Source organism: Microcaecilia unicolor, chromosome 2, assembly GCF_901765095.1.
Source record: "Microcaecilia unicolor chromosome 2, aMicUni1.1, whole genome shotgun sequence".
Lineage (NCBI taxonomy): Eukaryota > Metazoa > Chordata > Amphibia > Gymnophiona > Siphonopidae > Microcaecilia > Microcaecilia unicolor.
In genome coordinates this window covers 112,954,201-112,978,440 of record NC_044032.1, presented here as the reverse complement: position 1 = coordinate 112,978,440, position 24,240 = coordinate 112,954,201, and the positions used below count along the sequence as shown (strand labels likewise).

General features: G+C 42.0%; 1 protein-coding gene across 1 annotated transcript in view; it reads right to left on the bottom strand.

Annotated features, from left to right (window-relative positions):
• SLC30A5 (solute carrier family 30 member 5) overlaps positions 1 to 24,240 on the bottom strand; it is a 165,811-nt gene that overhangs the window by 118,928 nt on the left and 22,643 nt on the right. The window contains exons 4-8 of the mRNA XM_030193218.1: positions 21,485 to 21,570; positions 13,645 to 13,732; positions 12,745 to 12,832; positions 4,625 to 4,701; positions 988 to 1,158 (exon numbers count right to left, since the gene is read on the bottom strand). Coding sequence (XP_030049078.1) covers positions 988 to 1,158; positions 4,625 to 4,701; positions 12,745 to 12,832; positions 13,645 to 13,732; positions 21,485 to 21,570 — 510 coding nt within the window. The remainder of the gene's footprint in view (positions 1 to 987; positions 1,159 to 4,624; positions 4,702 to 12,744; positions 12,833 to 13,644; positions 13,733 to 21,484; positions 21,571 to 24,240) is intronic.

The following is a 24,240-nucleotide window of genomic DNA, read 5'->3' as shown; positions in this document are numbered from 1 at the left end:
GGAGAATGGCTGCAAGCCAATCAGCTGGTTTTAAAGAGACAAAAATCAGATTCCTTTATAGTCACAATCTGTGATGATTATGCCTGCAATATCTGGGATATAATCCACAAGATTAAGAATGCAAGGATTCTATTCAGTAGGAAAACTACCTTTGATTCTAAGGTTAAGGCAGTGCCACTGAACATATTTTTAAAACTGAGGCAAGTAAAACAATTGACAAAGCTTTGGATCAGTTGGTTATTCTCTCCGTGATGCAAACCAACTTAGCTATTGCAATGCTGTATGTAGGCCTTCCAGCATACTGCAGTCAGAGTGATTACAAAGATTTATAAATGTGCCAGTTTCAGACTACTGTTTGTCAAAATTCATTGGCTACCCATACAAGAAAAATCCATTATACGTTGCTTGTATTTGCTTCTCACATGGTGTGTCAAAATCAACCTTCATTTCTGATGGGAAAATGAAATGGTATGCACTAGGAAGGGATCCATGATCCAATCAGGGAGCACTATTGGAACTCTCTACTGTGAAAGTCCTCTAACAATTTTGTTCATATTTCAGGGCTTTTCTATAGCTATGCTCATCCAGAAAATAGCTCTCCACTGTAGATTTGCCTTGAAATGAACTTAGTGGTTTTCTGGAAGATGGTCAAAGCCTTCTTGTTTCCTGATCTGTGAGGGGCTATACAATTGGTCACTTTTAGTACTTGCTTGCCCTTGTTTGATAAGTATAGATTATGTTGATGAGTTCAACTGTTTCTGTTTTTATAATTGTACACCAGTTCAGACGAACCTAACTTGGGGAAGAAGTTTATGCATTTTTTTTTTTTGGTAAATAAATGAATACATATGTGACCACTTTTTCATATGGGAAGGATGTCGGGCTCTACTGGCCAGCCATATGCGCATTCAGATAAATCTCTGTTGTTTTTAAGCCAGAGTAAAATTACTGTCGGCATATCGAGCAGCCTACGCTTGTCAAACTTACCTCAGTGGTTACGGAAAGGACGATGACCCAAGGGCACATGATGACGACAGAAACAATATGAGAAAGAGCTTGAAGACGTTTGGCTCCACCAATATCTAGAGAAAGTTTTCTGGAGGCTGTATGGAAACCTACATTACAGCACAGGGTCAGCACGAGCAGCAGTACACCACCCTATAACCAAGAGGAAACAACAGAAGCTTCATTAGCAGAGCTATATATTTGGTTTCTGTTCCCAAAACCATCGGCTCTATCATGAACACCACAGAAAGTTAGGTACTTGTAGCAAAAGTCTGCAATTCATTTCCACTAACTGTGGTGTGACTGCCACTTTTGTCCACTTGGATACACAGAATAAAAGGTCAACAAATCAGCTACAAGCAATAGCTTTTTATTGGTTTAACTAACTTGTTTGTGATTAGCCTTTCAGAACCACCCTTCATCAGATTAGTGCAAAATGTTTTGGTGAGCTTTACACTTTCTTGATGAAGGAAGCATAACTTTGAGAAGCACTTTTGAAAAGTACTGAATTTAATGCAATAAAAAGATACTGTCTACAACTGTTGGACCTTTATTTCTACTTATCCACTAATGATAAAAAATAAATTTTCTGTGATGTGACATGTTTCAATGCACAGAAACATTTGTTACAATACCATTTATAATAATAATATTACTGATGTAGCCTAGATTATGACCAGGACAGGTGGACAATCAGGGGAGAACATTATAATTTATTTGCTGGGACCAAGGCAGGTCTAGGATATACTTAGGTCAAGCAAGCTCTGCACCAGACTTCACACAATGAGTGTGATCACACCAGTTCTTTTGCTGTCCTTCATTTTTGATAAGGGTACAATTTCCAACATTTCAAAACAGATGGCCAACTATTAACAATAGCTTTCTCCTCTCCTCCAATCAGAGAAATTATAAACAGATTCTCCTTATTCTCCTTTGGGCTGATGCTCCAAACCTAACATCAGTGCTACAGGCAATTAGTGCTGAACCAGTGCCAGTGTTAATATGCGCAGAATACTCAGAAGGCTCTAGGGCAGGAAACAACATGGGCACCAAAGATTAGCACAAATTGCATTTAAATGCAGGTAAACGGATGGCAATGACTTAATTAGCTATTCCCTCCCAATGATCAGAGAAACAGAGCACAAAAAACCCTGCCCCAATGCTGGAAACCTACCACCAGCTCTGAGGTTGCATTGAAGGGTTAGAAGAGAGGATTTCTCATGATTTTCCTTTTAAAATCTGCAGGTTTTTATTTTATTTGAAAGAAAGTACCCCATCCATGCCTCTGAGTGCCAGTGATGAGGAACAAATGTGTGGGAGTCTGGGCAAAACCGAAAGTGGAAGAATACTTTGGTGTCTGTTTTCCGTGCTTAAATATAAGCTTTTCAATTGAAAAAAAAATTGAAAAGCTTATATTTAAGGAGCAGAACGGCGCTGATGTGTGCATGCACTTCAGGGTTTGAATAGGCATGAGCACAAGAGCTTTGCTTACTGCAAACTCTTGTGCACAGTGCATATATAATTTGCATGCTATTAATGTTGAGCATTAGGAAGTTATTTTTGTGCGCTAGGTCCACGGTAGTTTCATGCGCTGTTCCCTACAGCACTGGAGTTCTGAGCGTCAGCCCAACTGTTACTCAAACCACAAAGTGATTTGGTGAGGGCTTGGCTTTGCACAGTTCACTTGCTGGTACACTTAAGCAGATGTTAACTGTGATCAAGATTTAATTAGTTGTTAAACACTCAGAGCCAGATGCACTAAAGTCGTTGTTAGAGCCGTACTCTACTGAATTCCATAGCGAATCGGTAGGGAACGGCTGGGGGGGCGGGGCTGCGGAAAGCTCTTTCAATGCAGGGGGGAGGGGAAGCGGTGGCCTCGGGCGGGAGGGGGCATCGGAAAGGAAAAAAGAAAGCAGTGCTCGCCAGGGACGTCCTTAAAGGACATCAACGTTAGGCACAGACATGCGCAGCTTGTTTTTTTTTTTTTTTTTTTGCTTTCCGACAGCAGCCCCTGCCTAACGAGAGGTGCAGACCTCATGTTAGGGTTTCCACCTTAAGGGGAATCGGTAAACGTTAGTGCATATCATTATAACAGCCTTGCAATGGTAGTGCAGCTCATTATGATTTGCATTCCGTTTTCGTTAGCTGCTACCGTGATCGGGAAATGGCGTTTGGTGCATGCTAAGGTTTACTACTTGCTCGTTAATGCCTCATTATTGGCTCTTTAAGTTTAGTGCATCTGGGCCTCAGAGGCTCCTGGAAGGCTAGGTGATAAGACACTGTGGGGCCGATATACAGACTGTAGAAGGCAGCACGGCTAACTTCCACGGTTGGCAGTGAGCTTAGATTTCCAATGCCAGGCCATGAATATCCGGTTTACTTTTGGCTTTTATAAACTTAGTAGGCTAAGTCAATATTCAGCACTGGCTGGCTAAGTTCATAGCAACCGGCCAGCGTTTGAATATTCACGATATAGCCAGTTAGCATATGACCATGAATATTCAGCAGGGGATAGCTGGTATCCCTCTGCTGAATATTTGCAGATAGCTGGTTAAGAGCTATTTAACCAGCCAGGATCAGTTCCTGGTTGGTTAAACAATGCTGAATATCAGGCGGTGTGGCTCTGCAGTGATGAACTATCAGATGGTAAATGGTTCTTTTCTCCTCCTGCCTGCCACGGATGAAATGGCAGGATGCCTGGATGACAAAACAGGTACCCTTGAATGAATCCTCTCTCCTTCTTCCCTGGACTACATAGAGGTGAAAGGTTCCCCATACCTTCCTTCTAAAACAAGCCAGCAACCAGGTTTCAGGTCTGTTACTTGTCCCTTGGTCCATGAATCCTTGCTCCTTTTGCAAGTGCCTTGTAGTGCCAACTCACGGCAGTATGGCAGGCCGATTTTCAGGATTTCTGCATCAGGCTGGACAGGAGGGATCTCCCTCTTGGCATCAGTCAAAGGCGGGAAATGGAACCCAGGATAAATTTGGCAGGCAAAACAGGGAGATTATAACACATAGGGGGAGTTCACTGCTGCAACTAGACCCTTCCCCATATTACCATAAACCTTCCTATTTCCAAAGGGTGTGAATATGTGACTTCCTGACAGGTGCTGAACAGGTAAACAACAGGTTCACAGAAAACCCACAACTGAAGTTGGCTCCAGGCTATTTAATCAGAGATAGAGGCCTAGAGCCGACAGTTAAAATAAAATGCCGGCAGGCTCTGCCTCCCTATCGGCTGTCAGGGCTGCCATAGGCCAGCAATGAAAGAACTAATTTAATGAACTTATGAACTGTGCACAGAATAGAGAATTTAAAACAGCATAAACAGCTGATAAAATTCTTATGAAGTTACACTGGATTATAGTCTTTAATGATGAGCTAATGGCAGCCACATTTGCCAGACTCTAGAATGCCCTGGAGAGGATTAGCGAGTCTGATTTAGTAGCTTCTTATCATATGCGTTCCTATGGGTACATATCGCATAAAACAAACCCTTAAGAATTTCCAGGAAATCAGATCTAAAGAATTTGCTTGATACATATCTTCTAAGCCATGCTCACATTTTTCTGGATTATACATTTAGCCTCATCCTTCCAAATGGCAAGAAAAGTCTTACCTTGTGGTCTGCGACTCCCAGGAAGGAGATGGCTGTGTACAAGAAGTGGGTGAGAGCACTGTCATGGTGTCCCTCCGCTAGGCAGGTTCATGAGTTAAAGATGATACACCAACTGTAACATTCTAACTGTAATGATGGCAGATAAAAACCTTAATGTGCATCCAGTCTGCTCTGCAAAGTGTTAATGATTTTTACTGTCTCTGTGCAGATTTCCCCTACATGCCTTCTTTGAATCAGTATAATCATTTTACTGTTTTGGGATGAACTGCATTTTTATACATGCTATCTCCAATACTGTGATACCATCTTCTTGCCTCAAAGGGATCTGTTGTGTTTATCCCATGCCCTTTTGAATTCTGTTACTGAGTCTATTCCATGCTTCTACTATCCTTTCTGTGAAAAAACATTTCTTGAGGTTCTGTAAATCCACCTACTTGAAGCTTCGTATCGTGACCCCTCGATGCTTCCTTTCCTTTGGAATCCACTCTTCTCTACTACCCCTTTCAAAAATACAACTAAAGGTTAACAGAAATCACAACTATTAAGATAAAATTACACTAAAATAATGTACAACAGCAGCTTTCTTGAAGGCTTGATACACAATCTCAACGTTAGAAGTAAACCACAATATCATCAGAATATTTCCCCAACCACAGTACCCTAGACAGAGGCATAATTTACAGGCCTCTTATCTATATTGACAAAGAACGGCCTTTAGATAAGAGGTTAAAGAAAGTCTGAAACTGACCAGTATTTGAGATAAATGTCTTATTTTGGAAAAGTAAAGTAAATCATACTCTGTGTTTAACTAAAGACAACAGGTTTTGTATTTATTATTTATTCAACAGGATTTATTTACCACCTTTTGTTAATCTATTAAATGTATTTGAGAAATACTATGGCTTTTCTCATTGTACTATGCTCTTATACTTTTAGACTTTTAGCATATTTGCTTAGATTAAGTTCATCATTCCAAAAAATATGCTTTGCTGATGCTATGGAATTCTGTGTAGATTAATTACCTCACATGTCGTTGAGGGTATAAATGGAAGCATTTGGATTGTCAAACTTCAGGGGGACTTGGCAGAAAAGAGATTTTTCTCCCAGTCTTCCCTCCTTGTCAACAAAAAATATTATGCAGCTCAAATAAAAGACCAGTTTTACTGATCTCCAGTAGCAAAATGAATTTTATTTCTCAAAGTTTACGTACTACCTACCTTTGGAAAGGGAGAGAAAAGATTGCAAAGTACTAAAAATTTCAATAGCTGGCTCAAAGCCTGGTGTCACCAAGAAGGATGGGGCAATACATGGAAAAACAAAAAGACTATATTGTAACGATGGGCTGCATCTCACTGTGCCAGGAAAACAAATCCTTGCGGAGAAATTTAGACAATTTATTTCTAGGCATTTAAACTAAAAGGCGGGGTTGGCATTTGTAGGCAGGTCACTTCAAGTGCTCACCCCCAGCTAAAGCTAAAGACAAGATGTGACAGTAGAAAAGAAAGCAATGAAAACAACAATCTTAGCAAATCACTTCTTACCAACACAGCAGGAAGTGAGACTAAACAAAATACTAAACAGAAGATAAAAACGCCACTGAAATGTAGATGGAAAGCGATGCCCACAAATGCTCGCAGTCTAAGCAATAAAGTTCATGACCTGCAAGCCCTGATGTTGGAGGCAGACTTAGACGTTTTTTGCAATCACGGAGACATGGCTCAATGATTCCCATGAATGGGATGCAAACGTACCAGGCTATAATCTATTTAGGAAGGATAGAGATGGTCATAAAGGTGGAGGAGTAGCTCTGTATGTGAGAAATGACATCGCAGCGACTGAAATGACAGGGGCCTGGGGAAAGGAAGAAGCGACATGGATCACCTGAAAAACAGATAGAACCTCCGTCCAAATGGGTGTTGTCTACAGACCTCCGACACAATCGGAGGGACTAGATAAAGATCTGACTGCAGATATCTGAAAGTTGGGAAAGAAAAGAGAGGTGCTGTTGCTGGAAGATTTCAATCTGCTGGATGTAGATTGGAAAGTTCCATCTGCGGAATCAGAAAGAAGTAGAAAGATCATGGATGCTTTTCAAAGTGCTCTGTTCAGACAAATGGTGACGAAACCCACGAGGGAGGGAGCGACGCTGGATCTGGTGCTCACAAATGGGGATAGTGTGTCAAATGTCCGAGTGGGTGCCCACCTGGGTAGCAGTGACCATCAAACAGTTTGGTTTGATATAACATCTGAAGTGGAGGGCAGCCACTCAAAACTCAAAGTCCTGTATTTCAAGCATGCTGACTTTAGTAAAATGGGGGAATACCTGAGGAAGGAGCAGATGGTCTGGGAGGACATACGAGAAGTGGAAGGGCAGTGGTCCAGGCAAAAAGAAGCTATAAATATGGCCACAAACCTTTATGTAAGGAGAGTAAATAAAAGCAAGAGAAAAAGGAAACCGATATGGTTCTTCAAGCAAGTGGATAAGAAAATAAAGGCTAAAGAGTTGGCATTCATGAAATACAGAAAAACTTAAGAGGAGGAACACAGAGAAGAATACCGGATGAAACAAAGCCAAGAGAGATACGTCTGGCGAAAGCGCAAGAACAAATGACTAAAAATGAAAATAGGGGTGACAAAAATTTCTTCAGGTATATTAGTGAAAGGAGGAAGACTAAAAATGGAATTCTGCGACTGAAAGATGCTGCGAACCGTTATAGTAACATAGTAGATGATGGCAGAAAAAGACCTGCGCGGTCCATCCAGTCTGCCCAACAAGATAAACTCACATGTGCTACTTTTTGTGTATACCTTACCTTGATTTGTACCTGTCCTTTTCCGGGCACAGGCCGTATAAGTCTGCCCAGCACTATCCCCACCTCCAAACCATCAGTCCCGCCTCCCACCATCGGCTCTGGCACAGACCGTATAAGTCTGCCCAGCACCATCTCCGTCTCCCGCCACCGGCTTTGCCACCCAATCTCGTCTAAGCTCCTTAGGATCCATTCCTTCTGAGCAGGATTCCTTTATGTTTATTATGTGGATAATGATGAAGAAAAAGCAAATTTGCTAAATATATTTGTTCTATTTTCACTGAAGAAAATCCTGGAGAAGGACCACGATTGACTGGCAAAAGTACATATGAGAATGGAGTGGATATAGCACCGTTCATAGAAGAAAGTGTACATGAAAGGGGGAAGGGAAATGGGACTTGATATACCGCCTTTCTGTGGTATTTTTGCAACTACATTCAAAGCGGTTTACATATATACAGGTACTTATTTTGTACCAGGGACAATGGAGGGTTAAGTGACTTGCCCACAGTCACAAGGAGCTGCAGTGGGAATTGAACCCAGTTCCCCAGGATCATATTCCGCTGCACTAACCACTAGGCTACTTGAAAATCTAAAGGTGGACAAAGCCATGGGACCGGACGGGATCCACCCCAGAATATTAAGGGAGCTCAGAGAGGTTCTGGAGGGTACTCTTAAAGATTTGTTTAATAAATCCTTGGAGACGGGAGGGGTTCCATGGGATTGGAGAACAGCGGATGTGGTCTCTCTTCACAAAAGTGGTGATAGGGAAGAAGCTGGAAACTACAGGCCAGTAAGCCTCACTTCGGTTATTGGAAAAGTAATGGAAGCGATGATGAAGGAAAGGATAGTGAATTTCATGGAAGCCAATAAGTTGCAAGATCCAAGAAAACATGGTTTCACCAAAGGTAAATTGTGCCAAACGAATCTCATTGAATTCTTTGACTGGGTGACTGGAGAACTGAATCAAGGACATGCTATAGATGTAATCTACTTATACTTCAGCAAAGTTTTTGACACTGTTCCCCCACAGGGGGCTCTTGAATAAACTTGACAGGCTGAAGATAGGATCCAACATGGTGAACTGGATTAGGAACTGGTTGATGGACAGAAGCCAGAGGGAGGTGGTTAATGGAATTCACTTGGATGAGGGAAAGGTGAGCAATAGAGTGCCTCAAGGATAGGTGCTGGGGCCGATTCATTTCAATACATTTGCGAGTGACACTGCTGAAGGGTTAGAAAAGTTTGCCTTTTTGCGGATGATACCAAGATTTGTAACAGAGTGGACACCCATGAGGGAGTGGAAAACATGAAAAAGGATCTGTAGAAGCTAGAAGAATGGTCTAATGTTTGGCAACTAAAATTCAATGCGAAGAAATGCAAAGTGATGCACTTAAGGAGTAGAAATCCATGGGAGACATATGTGTTAGGTAGTGAGAGTCTGATATGTACAGGCATAGAGAGGGATCTTGGGGTGATAGTATCTGAGGATCTGAAGGCGACGAAACAGTGTGACAAGGCGGTGGCCATTGCCAGAAGGTTACTAGGCTGTATAGAGAAAGGTGTGATCAGCAGAAGAAAGGAGGTGTTGATGCCCCTGTACAAGTCGTTGGTGAGGCCCCACCTTGCTAAGAATGTAAAAAGAATTGAAGCAGTGCAAAGAAAAGCTACAAAAATGGTATGGGATTTGTATTACAAGACGTATGAGGAGAGACTTGCTGACCTGAACAAAGGAGAAACAGGGGTGACATGATACAGACGTTCAAATATTTGAAAGGTATTAATTCGCAAATGAACCTTTTCCGGAGACGGGAAGGCAGTAGAACTAGAGGACATGAAATGAGGTTGAAGGGGGGGGGGGGGGGGGGGGGGGGGCAGACTCAAGAAAACTGTCAGGAAGTATTTTTTCACAGAGAGAGGGGTGGATACTTGGAATGCCCTCCCGAGGGAGGTAGTGGAGATGAAAATGGTAACGGAATTCAAAAATGCATGGGATAAACATAAAGTAATCCTGTTCAGAAGAAATGGATCCTCAGAAGCTTAGCAGAGATTGGGTGGCAGCACCGGTGGTTAGGAGACGGCGCTAGTGGTTGGGAGCCGGGGCTAGTACTGGGCAGACTTCCACGGTCTGTGCCCTGAAAATGGTAGATACAAATCAAGGTCAGGTATACATTTAAAGTAGCACATATGAGTTTATCTTGTTGAGCAGACTGCATGGACCATACAAGTCTTTTTCTGCTGTCACCTACTATGTTACTATGTATATTACATTCCACACATCCTTTTCTATTGCTCGTTTACATCTCTGTTCTTTTATATTTAGTGGTGTCAAGTGTATCAAGACGCATATATATGTGGTAGTTTCTACAAAATAAAAGCCTCTATAATCTTAAAATAGACCAACTATCTGGACAACCAGGTAAAGTTTATTCACAAAACATACAAAATCACACAACCGACATGACCACGCTTTGCCCAACAATGGGCTGCATCAGGGGTAAAATAAATCTGTAAAACAAACCAATAAATAAAACCCTTAAATAATACGTAAACTTATAGCAGATTCACATTAAAACTGCATAGAGATTATTAGAAAACATGAATCAATGAATGACAAAAATAATAAATACATACAAATGCACATAAAAGTACATATAAATATGAAGCTTAAGAACACAAATACAAAATTGATAAAACATAAAAATTGAAAACAAAGGTAAAACATACCAAATAGATACTCAGTCATGCTGACTGAGATCAACTATAAAATTGAACATAAAAGTTTTGGAGTGCTCCATGAAAATAACTCAGATACTATTAAAAACAAAAGAATTGTTATGTAATGATTCATATATGCCAGAACAAAAGACATATGGGTATAATTTATTATATAGGACTATATGTCTTACCAGCCAATGTAAAAAATTAAAATGCCCTTTCACTGCATGTGCTCATAAAAGATCTTCAATAGGTGAGTAGTCTGATTTTAAGAATTTTTATTGAAACATCTTCAACTAATCATTAGAAAATCTTAAAACATATTCACTCATATAATTTTCATTAAATTTCAACATATGTCAGACCTATGCCAACATAGGCCATGTCTCGCCAGGCTGCGTCAGGGCTAGTATCTAAAACACAAATAAAATATACAATATCAGTAAGTTAAACCACTCCAAATATACAAAATTATGCACGAACAAGACTTAACCCACCTTCAACTAAGATGCCATACAACTTTGGCATCTCCTTCAGTAATTACGCATGAATGTCAATAACATCACGTTCTTTAAGTCCGTTTTCTGATAGGATCCCACTCTATGAACTCCTCCCACTCAACAATCCACATACAATAATGAAGCCCAATCAATGTCTAAATTAAGTCCCATCTGTGACATCGTTCTTAAAGAAAAGACCAAGTTCCTCACGATAATTTAATAACCTCTCCAGGTCCCTGGAGAGGTTACTAATTTAATAAAGATTATATGAGTGAAGATGTTTCAATAAAAATTCTTAAAACCGGACTACTACTACCTGTATATAATATGTAAGCCGCATTGAGCCTGCCATGAGTGGGAAAGCGCGGGGTACAAATGTAACAAAAATAAAAAAAATACTACTACTAATCATTTCTATAGCGCTACTGAAGATTTTTTTTTATAAACAAATATAGTGCAAGGGTAATTTATACACGTTGGACACAGCTCTACTGTTGTAGAAGTGTTTATCGGATAATTTAACATTTGAAAAATTAAAATGGCAGCACTATTTAAAAAACAAAAAAAACAGGCATTTTAGTCTAACATAGCAATGTATTATATATACACGTGTTCCTAAAAATGCGTCTGTATGAAGATAGGATGATAAAAGATCATCATACTTATGCTATTAAACGTTGATCCTAGAACAATAAAGGTTTCTTGATATCATGGGGATCAATTTCAAAGCACTTAGACTTACAAAGTTCCATAGGTTACTATGAAGGTTGTAAGTAAGTGCTTTGCAAATATGCCTCCATATGTCCTTACACGTGTGTGTATAAGAAATGTTTGTTTAGAAATATATAGCTCACCTACCAGTCAACATGTGACACTAAAAATGTTGCAGCTTCACACCAGCTCCACTCAACTTCCATCTCACATCTAAGCACAACCTCAAAACTACATTAGAAACACATACTTCTACAAGATTATACATAGGTAATTTTCTAAATGCTATTTCTCTGAAGAAAAGCCTCATAAACTTACCCTGAGTACACACCTGTTCTTTTAACCCACCACTAGACATATTTCATGTGTGTTCATCACCTTCTTAAGATGCTGCACATTATCCCAATACCTCTCACACCACCACATTTGACGTACAATTTACTTTTATGTACAAGCAACATATTTTACTCTGATCTGACCATTTTTTAATCTGATGAAAGAAATACAGCTCCTAAAAGCTGGCCAAGAATTTAAACAAAATCCTAATCAAACTCTACTATATCAGTATTGAAAAACTTTTTTTGACACTGAATTGTGAGGAAAAAATGCGTCCAAACTCAATGGGTGTTAACTGTCATATACACCACCAGCTCTCAATCATTAGCTTAAAAAAAAAAAACCCAAAAAAACCTTCCAGCCTTTAATTGGAATTTGTAAGTTTCAAATATATTCAATTTTTCTCAAAATACTTTTTTATATAAATTTTTAACTTCTGTTGTATATCAACTGAGGTGACCCTTTCTCTCACTGTATAGAATTTCACCTCTCAAATGTGGCTCTGAGGGGACAACAGTGGTAAAGACAATGGCAGGAGATGCAGCTGCACATACTCCAGCAGTCTACACTCAACTGTTCTCCTCAGGTTGCAGCAGCATTAGTTTGATTTAACTTCCGGTATGTGAAGTGAATTGAAAGTGAACGCAGATTATGTGCCACTTGCTGTGGTGACTCAGGAAGGAACACAGCAGAGAACAAATGAATGCAGACTGCTAGGGCTTGTGCAGCTGAGCTGTAGCTCCTGCACCTCATAACTGCATTTGAGAGGTAAGATGCTACACTGCTAGAAAGTGAAGGGGAGATGCTACACTGTTAATCGAGTTATATTTATTTAACATATTAAAATTTGTATGCATTAATCACTTTAATGTGTTACATGTGCAGCCCTAATATATCTATATGTTATCTACACACACACACATTTATTTTTGAACAGTGAGACCACAATTTACACCAACATTTCCATCTGTGCCTCTTTAAACACACACAGGGCAGGAGAAAGAATATTACTGCCATTAATCCTTATCGACATAGCAAAGGATACGATGTTCAGCCATTTTAGCCATGAGATCATCATTATCAAAAAGCAATAAGCAGACGACAGCAATGATGAAGAAAGCAGCTCCTCTTGTCTGTGTGAAAGAAGGAGAGACATCAACAAATGGTTGAAAAACAATGCAGTAAATGCAATCTCAATTCCTGCAACTCAAAAAGAAGATGAAATTTGTTCATACTTGTTAATTTCCTTTCCTTGATTCCTGCTAGACCACAGACAAGTGAATTATGCTCCCCAGCCAACAAATGAAGGCAGAAAACACTTGACTTTCAGTGACATCATGATCAGTATAAGAAGTGGTACAGCCCTGGAACTTGCCAGTATTTTATTGATCAAGCAGAACTAAAATATTTAATAATGTCCCTGGAACCACTACAAGAATAAAAATGAGAGCAAAATTCATCATTGAGAGATGAGGATAATCTGAAGAGCCTTAGTTTTCCTGGGTGGGACCTGGACCAGTCTAGCAGGAATCAAAGAAAGGAAATAAGCAGGTAAGAACAATTTTCTCTTTCCTAATTCAGACAAGCGAGACCTATCCAAGCTTTAAAATGCTGGCTCAGACACGCTCTGGCAGTAGGCAGGCAAGGAGAATGTTCAACTACTCTACAAATATTTTCAGAGTTTTTAAAACATTCTTTAACATTATTCTTAAGTTGCATCCTCCTACCCTTCTAATCAAGCTTTCACAGCGCCCACTGTTATTTATTTCTTTGTTACTGGTTTTAACATTACAAAGATAGAAGGCTGGGCAGCACAGGTTGCTTACATGAAAGCCAACATAACAGGATATGGTAAACAGAACTGCAATATCTAACAGCAAACTGACATCCCAAAAGTTAAGTGTGTGGATTTGTGTGTGTGTGTTTAACAATTAAACTTAATTACCCTTGCTGGTCCTCCTCCCGAATTGGTAAACAATACAGTGAGCAAAGAAATGACAACGATGTCCCTATGTTCAAACAGCAGCAATGTCCTACAATGGAAGTAGAGCAAACAGAGAAGCTTAGCTGTAAGAGGGTACATTCAGCAAAAGGGATAAAACAAAAGTAACTTGCTCCAGCGGAAAAGAGTTCTAGGTACTGTCTGCGCCACTTTTCGCTTTAGAGGCTGTCAGCAGCCTTTGGTTAGGTTTCCTGTCAAAACAGTCCAACAAAAGAGACCCGATAAAAAACCTCAAAGACAAAACAGTCCCCAACAAAACGGCCCACAGGAGAGACCCAACAAAACAGTCCCAACAAAAATGTCCAATACAATGGGTCTCCCTGCTCTCCATTTATTACTGTACAAGCAAAAACGCCCATTTCAGAACAAATGAAACGGGCCCTAGGAAAGCTATCATCTAAGCGTTTTCTCGTCTCTCTCCCCTGCCCTCCCCTCCATGTCCAGCGATTCTCCCCTCCCCTCCCATCCGTACCTCAGGTCACAGCGGCAGCAGGCTCAGCTCGCATCGCCTCCAGCCTTCCCTCTCAGTGTCCTGCCCTCCTCTGACATCATTTCGTCTTTCCGCGAGGGCAGGACACAGAGGGAAGGGAACGCTGGAGGCGAGCTGACGTAAGCTCATTAACATACGGTTACGAACCCAGCCAGCCAGTCATCCATCCAGGGAGGCAGATTGACCAATTATTATATAGAGATTATTTAATTTTCTTTGCTAAATTCTTGTTTCTTGACTTCACTAGGGATTCGGCCAGTATAGCCAGGCACCTTCCCTCAGACGGCTCTACTTTGCAGCATATATAGAGGGAGGGCTACCCCCCCCCCCCCCCACCAGGGCCCAATTAAATTACATCTGCTCCAGCAACAGTGCCTTGCCTCAATTACTTCCAGTGCCACCCGCTGCACCTAAACCAGTGAAAGCAGCAGAGACCTCTCAGAACCATGACACCAACAAGGGATATGGCACCAAGATCTGGCACATATTAGCTAAGATGCAACAGACCTAATCTGCTTCCTGCAGCCACTTCTGGCCCCACCCTGCATCAGCTTCCTTCAGCGGTCACTTGCTAAGTCAGCCCTATTCATGGCTATACTCAGGATTCCTCTCTTTGAGCTGTTCCCTGACCTTTATGTTGCTGGTACCTGTAGTCCAGCCCATTGGTGATAGCCCTACTGAACAGGGCTCCTTTTTGCATACAGCTGTGTTTTGCCCCGAATCAACCTTGTGTCCTAGTGCACAGAGTGTTAAACACCAAAATGGGTAGCTGATTACTAGACTGTTTTGCCTTTGAGCTATTTTGTTGGGGCGCCATTTGGTTAGTTTGTTAGATTAATCCTGTTCTAACTGTAGATAGCATATGACAGGTGATATAGGCAATGGCCTTCTTCCACTTGCACTACTGCGATATTGTATACTTGGGTTTACCAGGTAGGGATTCCTTCATGCAGAATAATGTAGAAAAATTGATCTTATGCGGGTCCAGATGGGAGAGGGCTACTTTACACCCCACTTAACTCCATTGAATTCCTGTGCATGCTTATCATTTGCTGCTTTAAAGATCATGCATGTTTGGCTTTGGCGTATTTCATGTACTTTATTGAAATTGCATCTGCCTTCTCATAGGCTTTTTCACTTGATAATATGTGGAGCAGCTCCAAAACCAAAGAATAATCTACCAAGTAAACTCAAACCTGCTTCATGTTCATTTTTTTTCTCCAAGATTTAAAATCCTGACTACTATGCAAATTTTTATCTACTTAAAAATTACTTAAATCACAGTGGGTTTTTTTTCTCCCTTGAATGGAATATGTTTCTCAGGGGAATGGAGGGACTTCAACTCCCAGGCTCTTCAAGGTAGATCCAGATATCTCCCAGAGGATCAGAGGAACTACAACTCCCAGTTTCCCTGGGGTAGGTCACATGAACCCTTTAGAGAGGCTAGCCCTCAGTACAGTTCGCAGAATCCCGGGAGCAGAGCACAAGCTCTTCCCAGAGAGGTTAATCCTGACTACACTTCCCAAGTTCCTGAAGGAGGGGCATGTAATCATAAGGATTATCAGCTGCAGGAGGGGAGGAACTGATGGATTGGTCGCCCATAGAAAAGGTTTCAGTGGTTCAGGAGGGGTGTGCACCTGAGCCAGAACCCATGGACATTTCTGCCTTGGCAAAGGTGAAGGGGGAGAAGCCTAGGAAATTGCTAACAAACCTGCTTGCCAATTTCATCCAAAGGTGGAGGAAGGATCCCAGGACGGAAAGTTCTTAAAGAATGAGTGCTAGAACCTTACCTTTGGAGTTACAGCAAACATTTAAGCCAGTTTCCTTTTGAAGTATTTTGGGAACTCTACACTGCATTCAAGCTAGACCCATGTGGGTGGATACCAGATGTTAAGTGGCTGGTATGTTTAAGGGAGGGGGTCCCCTGTGCCTCAGAATGTTAACTGAGGAGAGGGTACAAAGGCTTGAGTTTGCTGGAAGAAATTGTGATATATGAACTTTTTAAAGGAAATGAACTGTCTTTAAAAGATAAGACTGAACTCCGTGAGAGACTTGTGTTATAAGGACTGTTGCAGCCGGCTGGTGCAGCAGGTTGAAAAGGAAGCTTCATTTGGCACCCTTTATAAGCCAAAGCCTTGAGTTGGCACCCAAGGAACGGATTACATTCGAGACACATCACAGTGTGACATTTTATTTATCCTTTATACCAAGTTGTTTTATCCTAAATTTGCTTATGAATTTCTTTAAACAGAATACTTTTATCTGGAATACACTGTTTTAATTTGCTTATTGTAATCTGCTTTAAACTCAGTTGGGTGAAGGAAGAATAAAAATATCAAATTAATTTAAACCCAAATCTTCCACCATTTCTATCACAAAGCATGTGACGTAATACTGACAAAGCTCCTCATGCTATGCAACAGCCTGGGAACAAAGGTGGCACATCTACTATTATTACAAAATGGAAGAATCACCGTGTGTGTGTGGTGCTGGATTGTAAAAGGTGGGTAGTAGGTAATTTACTCCCAGCTTAGCAACTCAAATTTTACAGACATCCCAAAACATTTCACATTTTTTTTCAGCTACTTCTCTACAGCTGCCCTGAAGCTCTGGACATTTTCAAAAAATGAAGCCTCTGACAACTTGTTCATCAACTAATCAAATACACCAGTACTGTCACACTCCTTCCATAGTTATTTTGATTATCTTATGTAAGGCACACTGAACTCCAAGATTCCTTGGGATAATGTGGGATATAAATGTCATAAATAAATAAATATATAGTATATGTCGTCATTTAAGGTATCAAGACCAACATGAATCAACAATTTCAGAGAGCATGAAGTAATGTCACTTTCTTACTAATATGGCTGCTCTCAGATTCACCTGGGGATAATTTTATAATAGGGCACTTAAGGCCAAGTTAAAAAAAAGATGCCTATTTTATCAAGGCAATGAAGGCACCAGTGTGGCTTTAGTAGAATTTACTTTCTTATAAACTGTTACTTAAATCAGAGTTATCCAATTTTGTTTCTTCTCATAAAAAGTTTTAATCTTTGATTATTTCATTAATGAGAAATTTGGAACTGATATGCTGCAGTTTTTTGATATTAGGATGAACTGTTGACAAATTCATACTAAACTTACTTCAACATTAACATATTTTTGTATTTCACATATTTTTATTGGAAAGTTGTAACAATAACTATAAAATATCATCCAGCAAAGCTATATCATATCTTACATCAATTTTAAACAAATTCCTCTATCTCCCTCCCCCAACCCAAATCCCCTATTCCCCTGCCTCATCTCTCTCATTATGATGGTGAAGCCAGAGAGCTTGGTTCTTATGGCTCATCAGTAAGATTTTTGTCATCACCTCCCCCCTTCCCTTCATACAGTCTTCCTGCTCCCCTCCCCATGAGCACCCATATGGCTTTATAAAATAGGTACCCAGAACCAGCCTTGGAGTGCACAAATCCTCATGTACACGTTTACATATGCTTCAAAATAGGTGTAAATTTGTGCATGTATGTGTATGTACCCATGCACTTAATAAAATAAAGGCACACATTAAAACTCTGCCCCAGCTCTACCCTCAGGAATGCCTACATGTGTATACCCACAATTTTATGAGTTCCTTTTCTGTGTGTAAAACATGCTCTACACAAGAGCACACCAAATGGTGTTGCAAAATCTGCATTTAGGGTCATAATTTTAGTGGGCTCTCCATAGATGCACCTCTGGGAGGTCACACTTTTTTATTTGGCCACAGCTACAAAAAGATAAGCACTGCTCTACATGCAGAAAAGGTTTTATAAAATTACCCTATGTAACTACAGACACAGCCCCTGGTTTCCTGTGGCAGATTTTCAAGATTCTGCAGCATGGGTTTGCAAATTCTACAATTGTGTGACACATTTTTATATAAATTACATTTTTTTCTGCAATTGTGTGTGCATGTACTTAATTTGGTCATTGGGGGAAAAGGGATCTTAGTAACTAAAGCATGGAAGGGAGAAGGGGGAGAGTGACTGGGGGAAGCAATGTAAAAAGCAGAGGGAAAAAGGAAGGAAATGGAGAAGTGATGTAAGGCAGGATAGACAGAGAGAAAGGGAAGGGGGATGGGATGGGGCTTGATATACTGTCTTTCAGTGGTTAAAATCAATGATATATATATATATATATATATATATATATATATATACACACACACACAGGTACTTAATTTTGTACCTGGGGCACTAGAATATTAAAAGACTTGCTGCAGTGGGAATCAGTTCACCAGGTTCTCAGGCCGCTGCACTAACCACTAGGTTACTCCTCCATGAGGAGACCATGGAGGGACTGAAAAGAAAAAACAAGGGATCCTGGAATGGGGAGGGAGGATATTCCCTCACACTGCATAACTCTATTTCCTCACACCCTACAGCTCCTCTAATGCCCTTTTCCCTTGAATCCCCTTCTAATCCTCCCCTGCAGTTTCCTCATGTGTCTCCAACATTCCGTCACTTTCTTTCCCATCCCCGTTTACTATCTTGTTTTCCTTCATATCCCCGCTTAAGTCTCTTGCCTCTACTACCATCCCCTTCTCTCTCTTTTCTGAACCCATCACAATAAAGCCTGATCGATACCAGGATCTTCGGTTTCTACTGAAACAAAATCTGTGACTGAAATTAGCTGCTCAGTTTCGGAAGAAACATCCCCCAACCCAACCCCCCCCCCCCCCAACCTACACCCTAGTGGCAGCCCCCTCCTGGGTCTACTTTGTGGTTAATGGGTGGTGGGCATAGGAGCATCCCCATTTTTTCATGAGCACATTAACGCTCCAGGTCAAAATGGCTTCCAAGACTGCTTCTGGAAGTCCCAGCAGCCATTTTGAGACTGGAACTGGCATGGGCAACAGCCATTTTTGTCCATGCCAGTTCCAGTTCCAAAATGGCTACCGGGACCTCCCATGGCAGCTTTGAATGACTACCATGGGAAGTCCCGGGGGCCATTTTGAGATTGCAACCAATATAAGCAGGAGCAACTGGAAATAGCTCCTGCTTATGCAGGTTCCAATCTCAAAATGGCCACTGGGAGCTTCCACGGTAGTCTCGTGATGCTGCTGCAGGAAGTCTTGGCAGCCATTTTAACTGAGTAGCCGCACTGGGCAGGAACGAGTAGGCTTCATTCCTGCCTCCGAAGAGGTCACTAAACCACCAGAATTGCTCAGGTCGCCTGAGTGGGGCAAAGGTCGGGGAGTTTCCGTTTTAGCCAAAAATGCACTGGCATTTTCAGATGAAACTCGAACCTGGATTTTGGGCCGTTTTAGTGCTGAAACCAAAACATGTTTGGTCAGTCTCTACATCACAATCCTTCCCCCTCCCCAATTACATGTAGCTGGTACTGCATTTGAAATCCCTCCCCCCTTCTGTGCTATTGGTGACAGAAAAAGAGCTGCACTGTGTTGCACCATGTCCTCTTTTATTGCCTTGGGCCCGACTGCTTTGATCCTTGTAGAACGTAAGAATTGCCATACTGGGTCAAACCAAAGGTCCAGCTAGTCCAGTATCATTTTTCCAACTACGACCAATCCAGTAACAAGAAAGATTAGGGTACACTCCATGAAACTAACAGATAGAAGATTTAAACAAAAAATGGCAAGTTTCTTTTTTCTTTAACTAAACACAAGCCATGTTTAAAAAAGTTTCAGACAAGTTCCTGGAGGAAAACGCCATAAACTATCAAGTGGGTAGATTCAAGAAAGCCACTGCTTTTCCCCAGGAGTGAGCAGTAAAGAATGAATTTACTCTTTGGGATCCTGTCAGGTACTAGTGACCTGGACTGTTAACTGTCAGAGACAAGAAACTGGGCTTAAAGAACCTTTGGTATGGCTCAGCTTATGTGTTTTATGTTCTTATATACTGTCAGGCAGTTTCATTAGGTCATGTTTCTACTGCAATCCAAGTAATCATTTCTCATCTTGATGATGGACTCTGTGGATGAGAAAGGAGAGCCACTTTATCCTATCCCCTACTAATGTCTCCTAATATTTTAAATCAATATCAAAAACCTTCATATCCCATGTGTACTTTTGAATACCCTACTCTACCCTCACCATTTTGCCCATACGTCTTGTCTTTCTTCATGCGTCGATCTTCTATCCTGAAAAGACGATCAAGATAGTGGAAATGATACTGTTTAAGCAATGCATTCATGATTGGTTTATTTTGATAACGACTTCCATATTAATGATTTTTTTTATCTACCAGCAAATTCAAGAATGGGCTGTAAGCAGTGAAATGGAAACTTTTCAGCCTCTTTTCAAAGATAATCATATGCTCACCCTGTCAGGCAGAAAAGGATGTTAAGGATGCACAAGCTGCTTTATTTTGATTCTGCATAAACTTTTACCTATAGTGACTGAAATAAATCTTCACATTGTATATTCCAGTTGTTTACCTACTTATTATTTATGATATTTACAGGTGCCTTATATGGGGTAAAGGAACCCAGCGTATGTGAAGTATCTTAGACAGGCTTCAGTCACAATCAGGTGAATACTGAAGGCCTAAAGTCAATTAAGGGAAAGTCAATCTAAAGAGGCTGAATTTTAGGCAAGACAGCAAGGTGAAAAGAGGTGATGACTCCTGAATGTATACACTTATCTCAAAGAAAAGGAGCTAGCAAAGGCCCAGTGTGCATATGAAATACTGCTTCCTTAGTGTGAGGCACACTGAGGAGGGACCAGTGCAGAAAATGTAAATAGTTAGGAGAAAAATACAGTGAGATAAGGGAGAAGAGATAGGTGGAAAGAGGAGCCGGCCCATAAAAACACTGGGGCCAAGTGTCAGGATTTTAAATGGGGGGGGGGGGGGGGGGGGGGGAGACCGACTGTTAAGTGCACAAGGCACACTGTTTTTGCTACTAAATAAATCCAGCCTCTGGCTGAGCAACAGCTCAGTAAGTCAGACCGAAAAGGCTGGTGTTAAGGGGAGAAAGGATGAAAATGGGTCACACTGTTGCTGGACCTGCCAGGCACATCCAGAACAGCAAACAGGAAAGCAGTGTTACTTTACTACACCATATAAACTTTCATTCTTTAAAAAAAAAAAAAAAAAAAAAAGTTCCAATGTCAGACAAACATCCAGTTTGCAGCAACTGGTATTGTGAAAGGCAGAATATAAAATGCAATAAATCAAATCCAAAAATATAACCAAGAAGCAATGACCTGACCTGAGGAACATGAGATTTCTAGCAAGCAGGGTCAAAACTTGATACACAAAAATCAGGGTTAATCAAATTTACCTTAACGGTCCACAGAGAGTGAGGCCAAAAAACCAGAGGACAGAAATGATGAAGTTGGCAACAGCATGTTTCACAACACTGATCCACTGTAAAAGAAAGCAGCATCTTAATCAGGATCCCCAACACCACAGGCTCTCCTCTTACAGAGCTAAGAAAGGAGCCTTCAGAATTAAAGCCATCAGAAAACAGAACGCTATACAAATACTTGCCAGTTCCACCAAACCACTAAGGACAAAATTAAGGCTTACCTGCTCATTTACTTTACTTTAGTCGCTCTAGGCCATTCCTACGAATGGGTATATGCCCTCCTACCAGCAGGGGAGATGAGAGAGAGACCTGCAGAAGCTGGTCCACTAGAATCCATACCAGATCCCCCTAACATGGATGACAGGGCCAGGCCGGTGCGACGAGAATCACTCAACCCCCATGCGTCTCAATCCGCTGTAGAACCCGCCCCACCAGGAACCATAGAGGAAACACAAACAACAGAATGTGATGTGGCCAGGGCTGGACAAGGGCATCGAGGCCCTCCAACTATACTTTGAATGTTAAGCTAATCTGTAAGACGATGATGTGGGATATAAATATCATAACAACAACAAAAACATCGGATGCTTCGTGCGACTGAAAAACCAAACAGCTTTGGTGTTCTTGGCTGTGGCCATGAGGTCCATGATTGGCACCCCCACTGGTGAAAGACAGACCAGAAAGCCTCCTCAGACAGGACCACTCCTCCAGATCCAGAAGGATCCAACTGAGAAAATACACCTGTGCATTTGAAAATCCGGTCATATGTTGAGCCAAGACCTGAAGAAAATGAGATTCCGCCCAGGTCAGAAACTTGGTTGCCTCAAGCGTCAGTTCCTTACTCTTCGTACCCCCTGACGGTTCATATACGCAACCTCTGTGGCATTGTCTGACAGAATTCTGCCTGCTTTGCTCTCCAGAAGGGGCCAAAAAGCCTCCAAAGTCAACTGAATGGCCCTGGTCTCCAGACGGTTGATGGCCCACTGAGCCTCCTCCGATGAACATCGGCCCTGGGCCAGCAGACCCACACAGTGAGCCCCTCAACCAAGAAAGCTGGCACCTGTCGTCATCATCTGGATCCAGTTCGGCGTCTCCAGAGGCATACCGGCCAACAACCGATCCGGATCCAACCACCAGAGTAAACTGAACTGTACGGCCCATGGCAAGTGAAGCTGAATCTGAAGATTGCCCAACATCGGTGACCAGTGGGAGAGCAAGGACTGCTGCAGTGGGTGCATATGGGACTTTGCCCATGGCACCACCTCAATCGTTGCCGCCATGAAACCAAGGACCTGCAATATGCCCCAAGCGGATAGGGCATGGCGACCTGTCAGACTCCACACCTGCGCCTGAAGTTTTCGCATGTGCTGGTGGGGCAGAAACACTTTGCCCATGGCCGGTTGAACTGAACGTCCAGATACTCCAGGGTCTGGGTGGGCTGGAACAGACTCTTGGCCATGTTGACCACCCAGCTGAGATGTTGCAAGGACAACTCGCAGGATCTAGCTTGGATCAGCCAATCGTCCAGGGAGGGGTGGACCAGAACACCCTCCTTGATGAGATGGGTCGCCACCACCACTATCACACCTTGGTAAACATTCTGGGAGCCATGGCCAACCCGAAGGGTAGGGCCTGGAATTTAAAAATATATCTGAGAATCGCAAAGCGCAAAAACCTGAGATGGTCTGGATGAATGGGAATGTGGAGATAAGGCTTGGAGAGGTCCAAAGCCGTGAGGAACTCACCCTTGTGTACCGTACCAGTACAATGACCGATCTCAGGATCTCCATACAGAAAGAGGAGAATTGGAGAGCCCTGTTGACGCTCTTGAGGTCCAAAATAGGAAGAAAGGAACCCTCTTTCCTGGGCACCATAAAACAGATGGAATATTTGCCAGAACCTCTCTCACCCGGTGGCATTGAACAATGGCCTAAACGCCAACAGACGATGCAAGGTCTCAATGACTGCCACTGCCTTCTGTGGCAAACTACAAGCAGAGAGGATAAACTGGTCTTGAAAAACAACAGCAGGTAACAGACTTGCAACAGGTCCGAGACCCACTGGTCTGAAGTAATGTGGACCCACCTCCGATGAAAGTGTTGTAGGCGCTCCCCAATTGGAAGAACCGGAGGCTGGGTCCGCCAACCTTCAATAGGCAGGACAGGAAGAACTGGAGGTTCCAAGGGATCCGTTGCGGCCTTTGCAACATCCTCCCTGAAAGACCCGAAAGGGTTGAGTACGAGCCCAACCCCATGAGGTGCCTGAAAAAACAGGGAAAATGAGAGCGACAGACATCCTGTAGATGACCACAGGAGGCCCTTCAGGAAGCAGAGCATGCTCAAAGCTCTGGTAACCACAGCACTTTGGACTTTACCCAAATCCTTCACCAACTTCAAGGTCCTCCCCAAAGAGAGACGAGCCTTGAAAGGGCAACTGGCTTAGGCGCACCTTGGACGCCACATCCACTGACCACTCGCTGAGCCACAAAAACCGATGCTCCACCACTGAGAGCACCAGATTCTTAGCTCAGGCCTAGACCAAATCATAGAGGACATCAGACAAAAAAGCCATACCCATTTAAAAATTAGCCAGATCCTCAGACGACTCTCCTGGTGCATCTGGAAGTTTTCTGCCCAAAGAAAAACATGCCCTCACCAAATATCCACCACAGATGGCGGCCTGCAAGTCCAAGGCAGACACCTCAATGGACTTCTTCAGAAGTGCCTCCA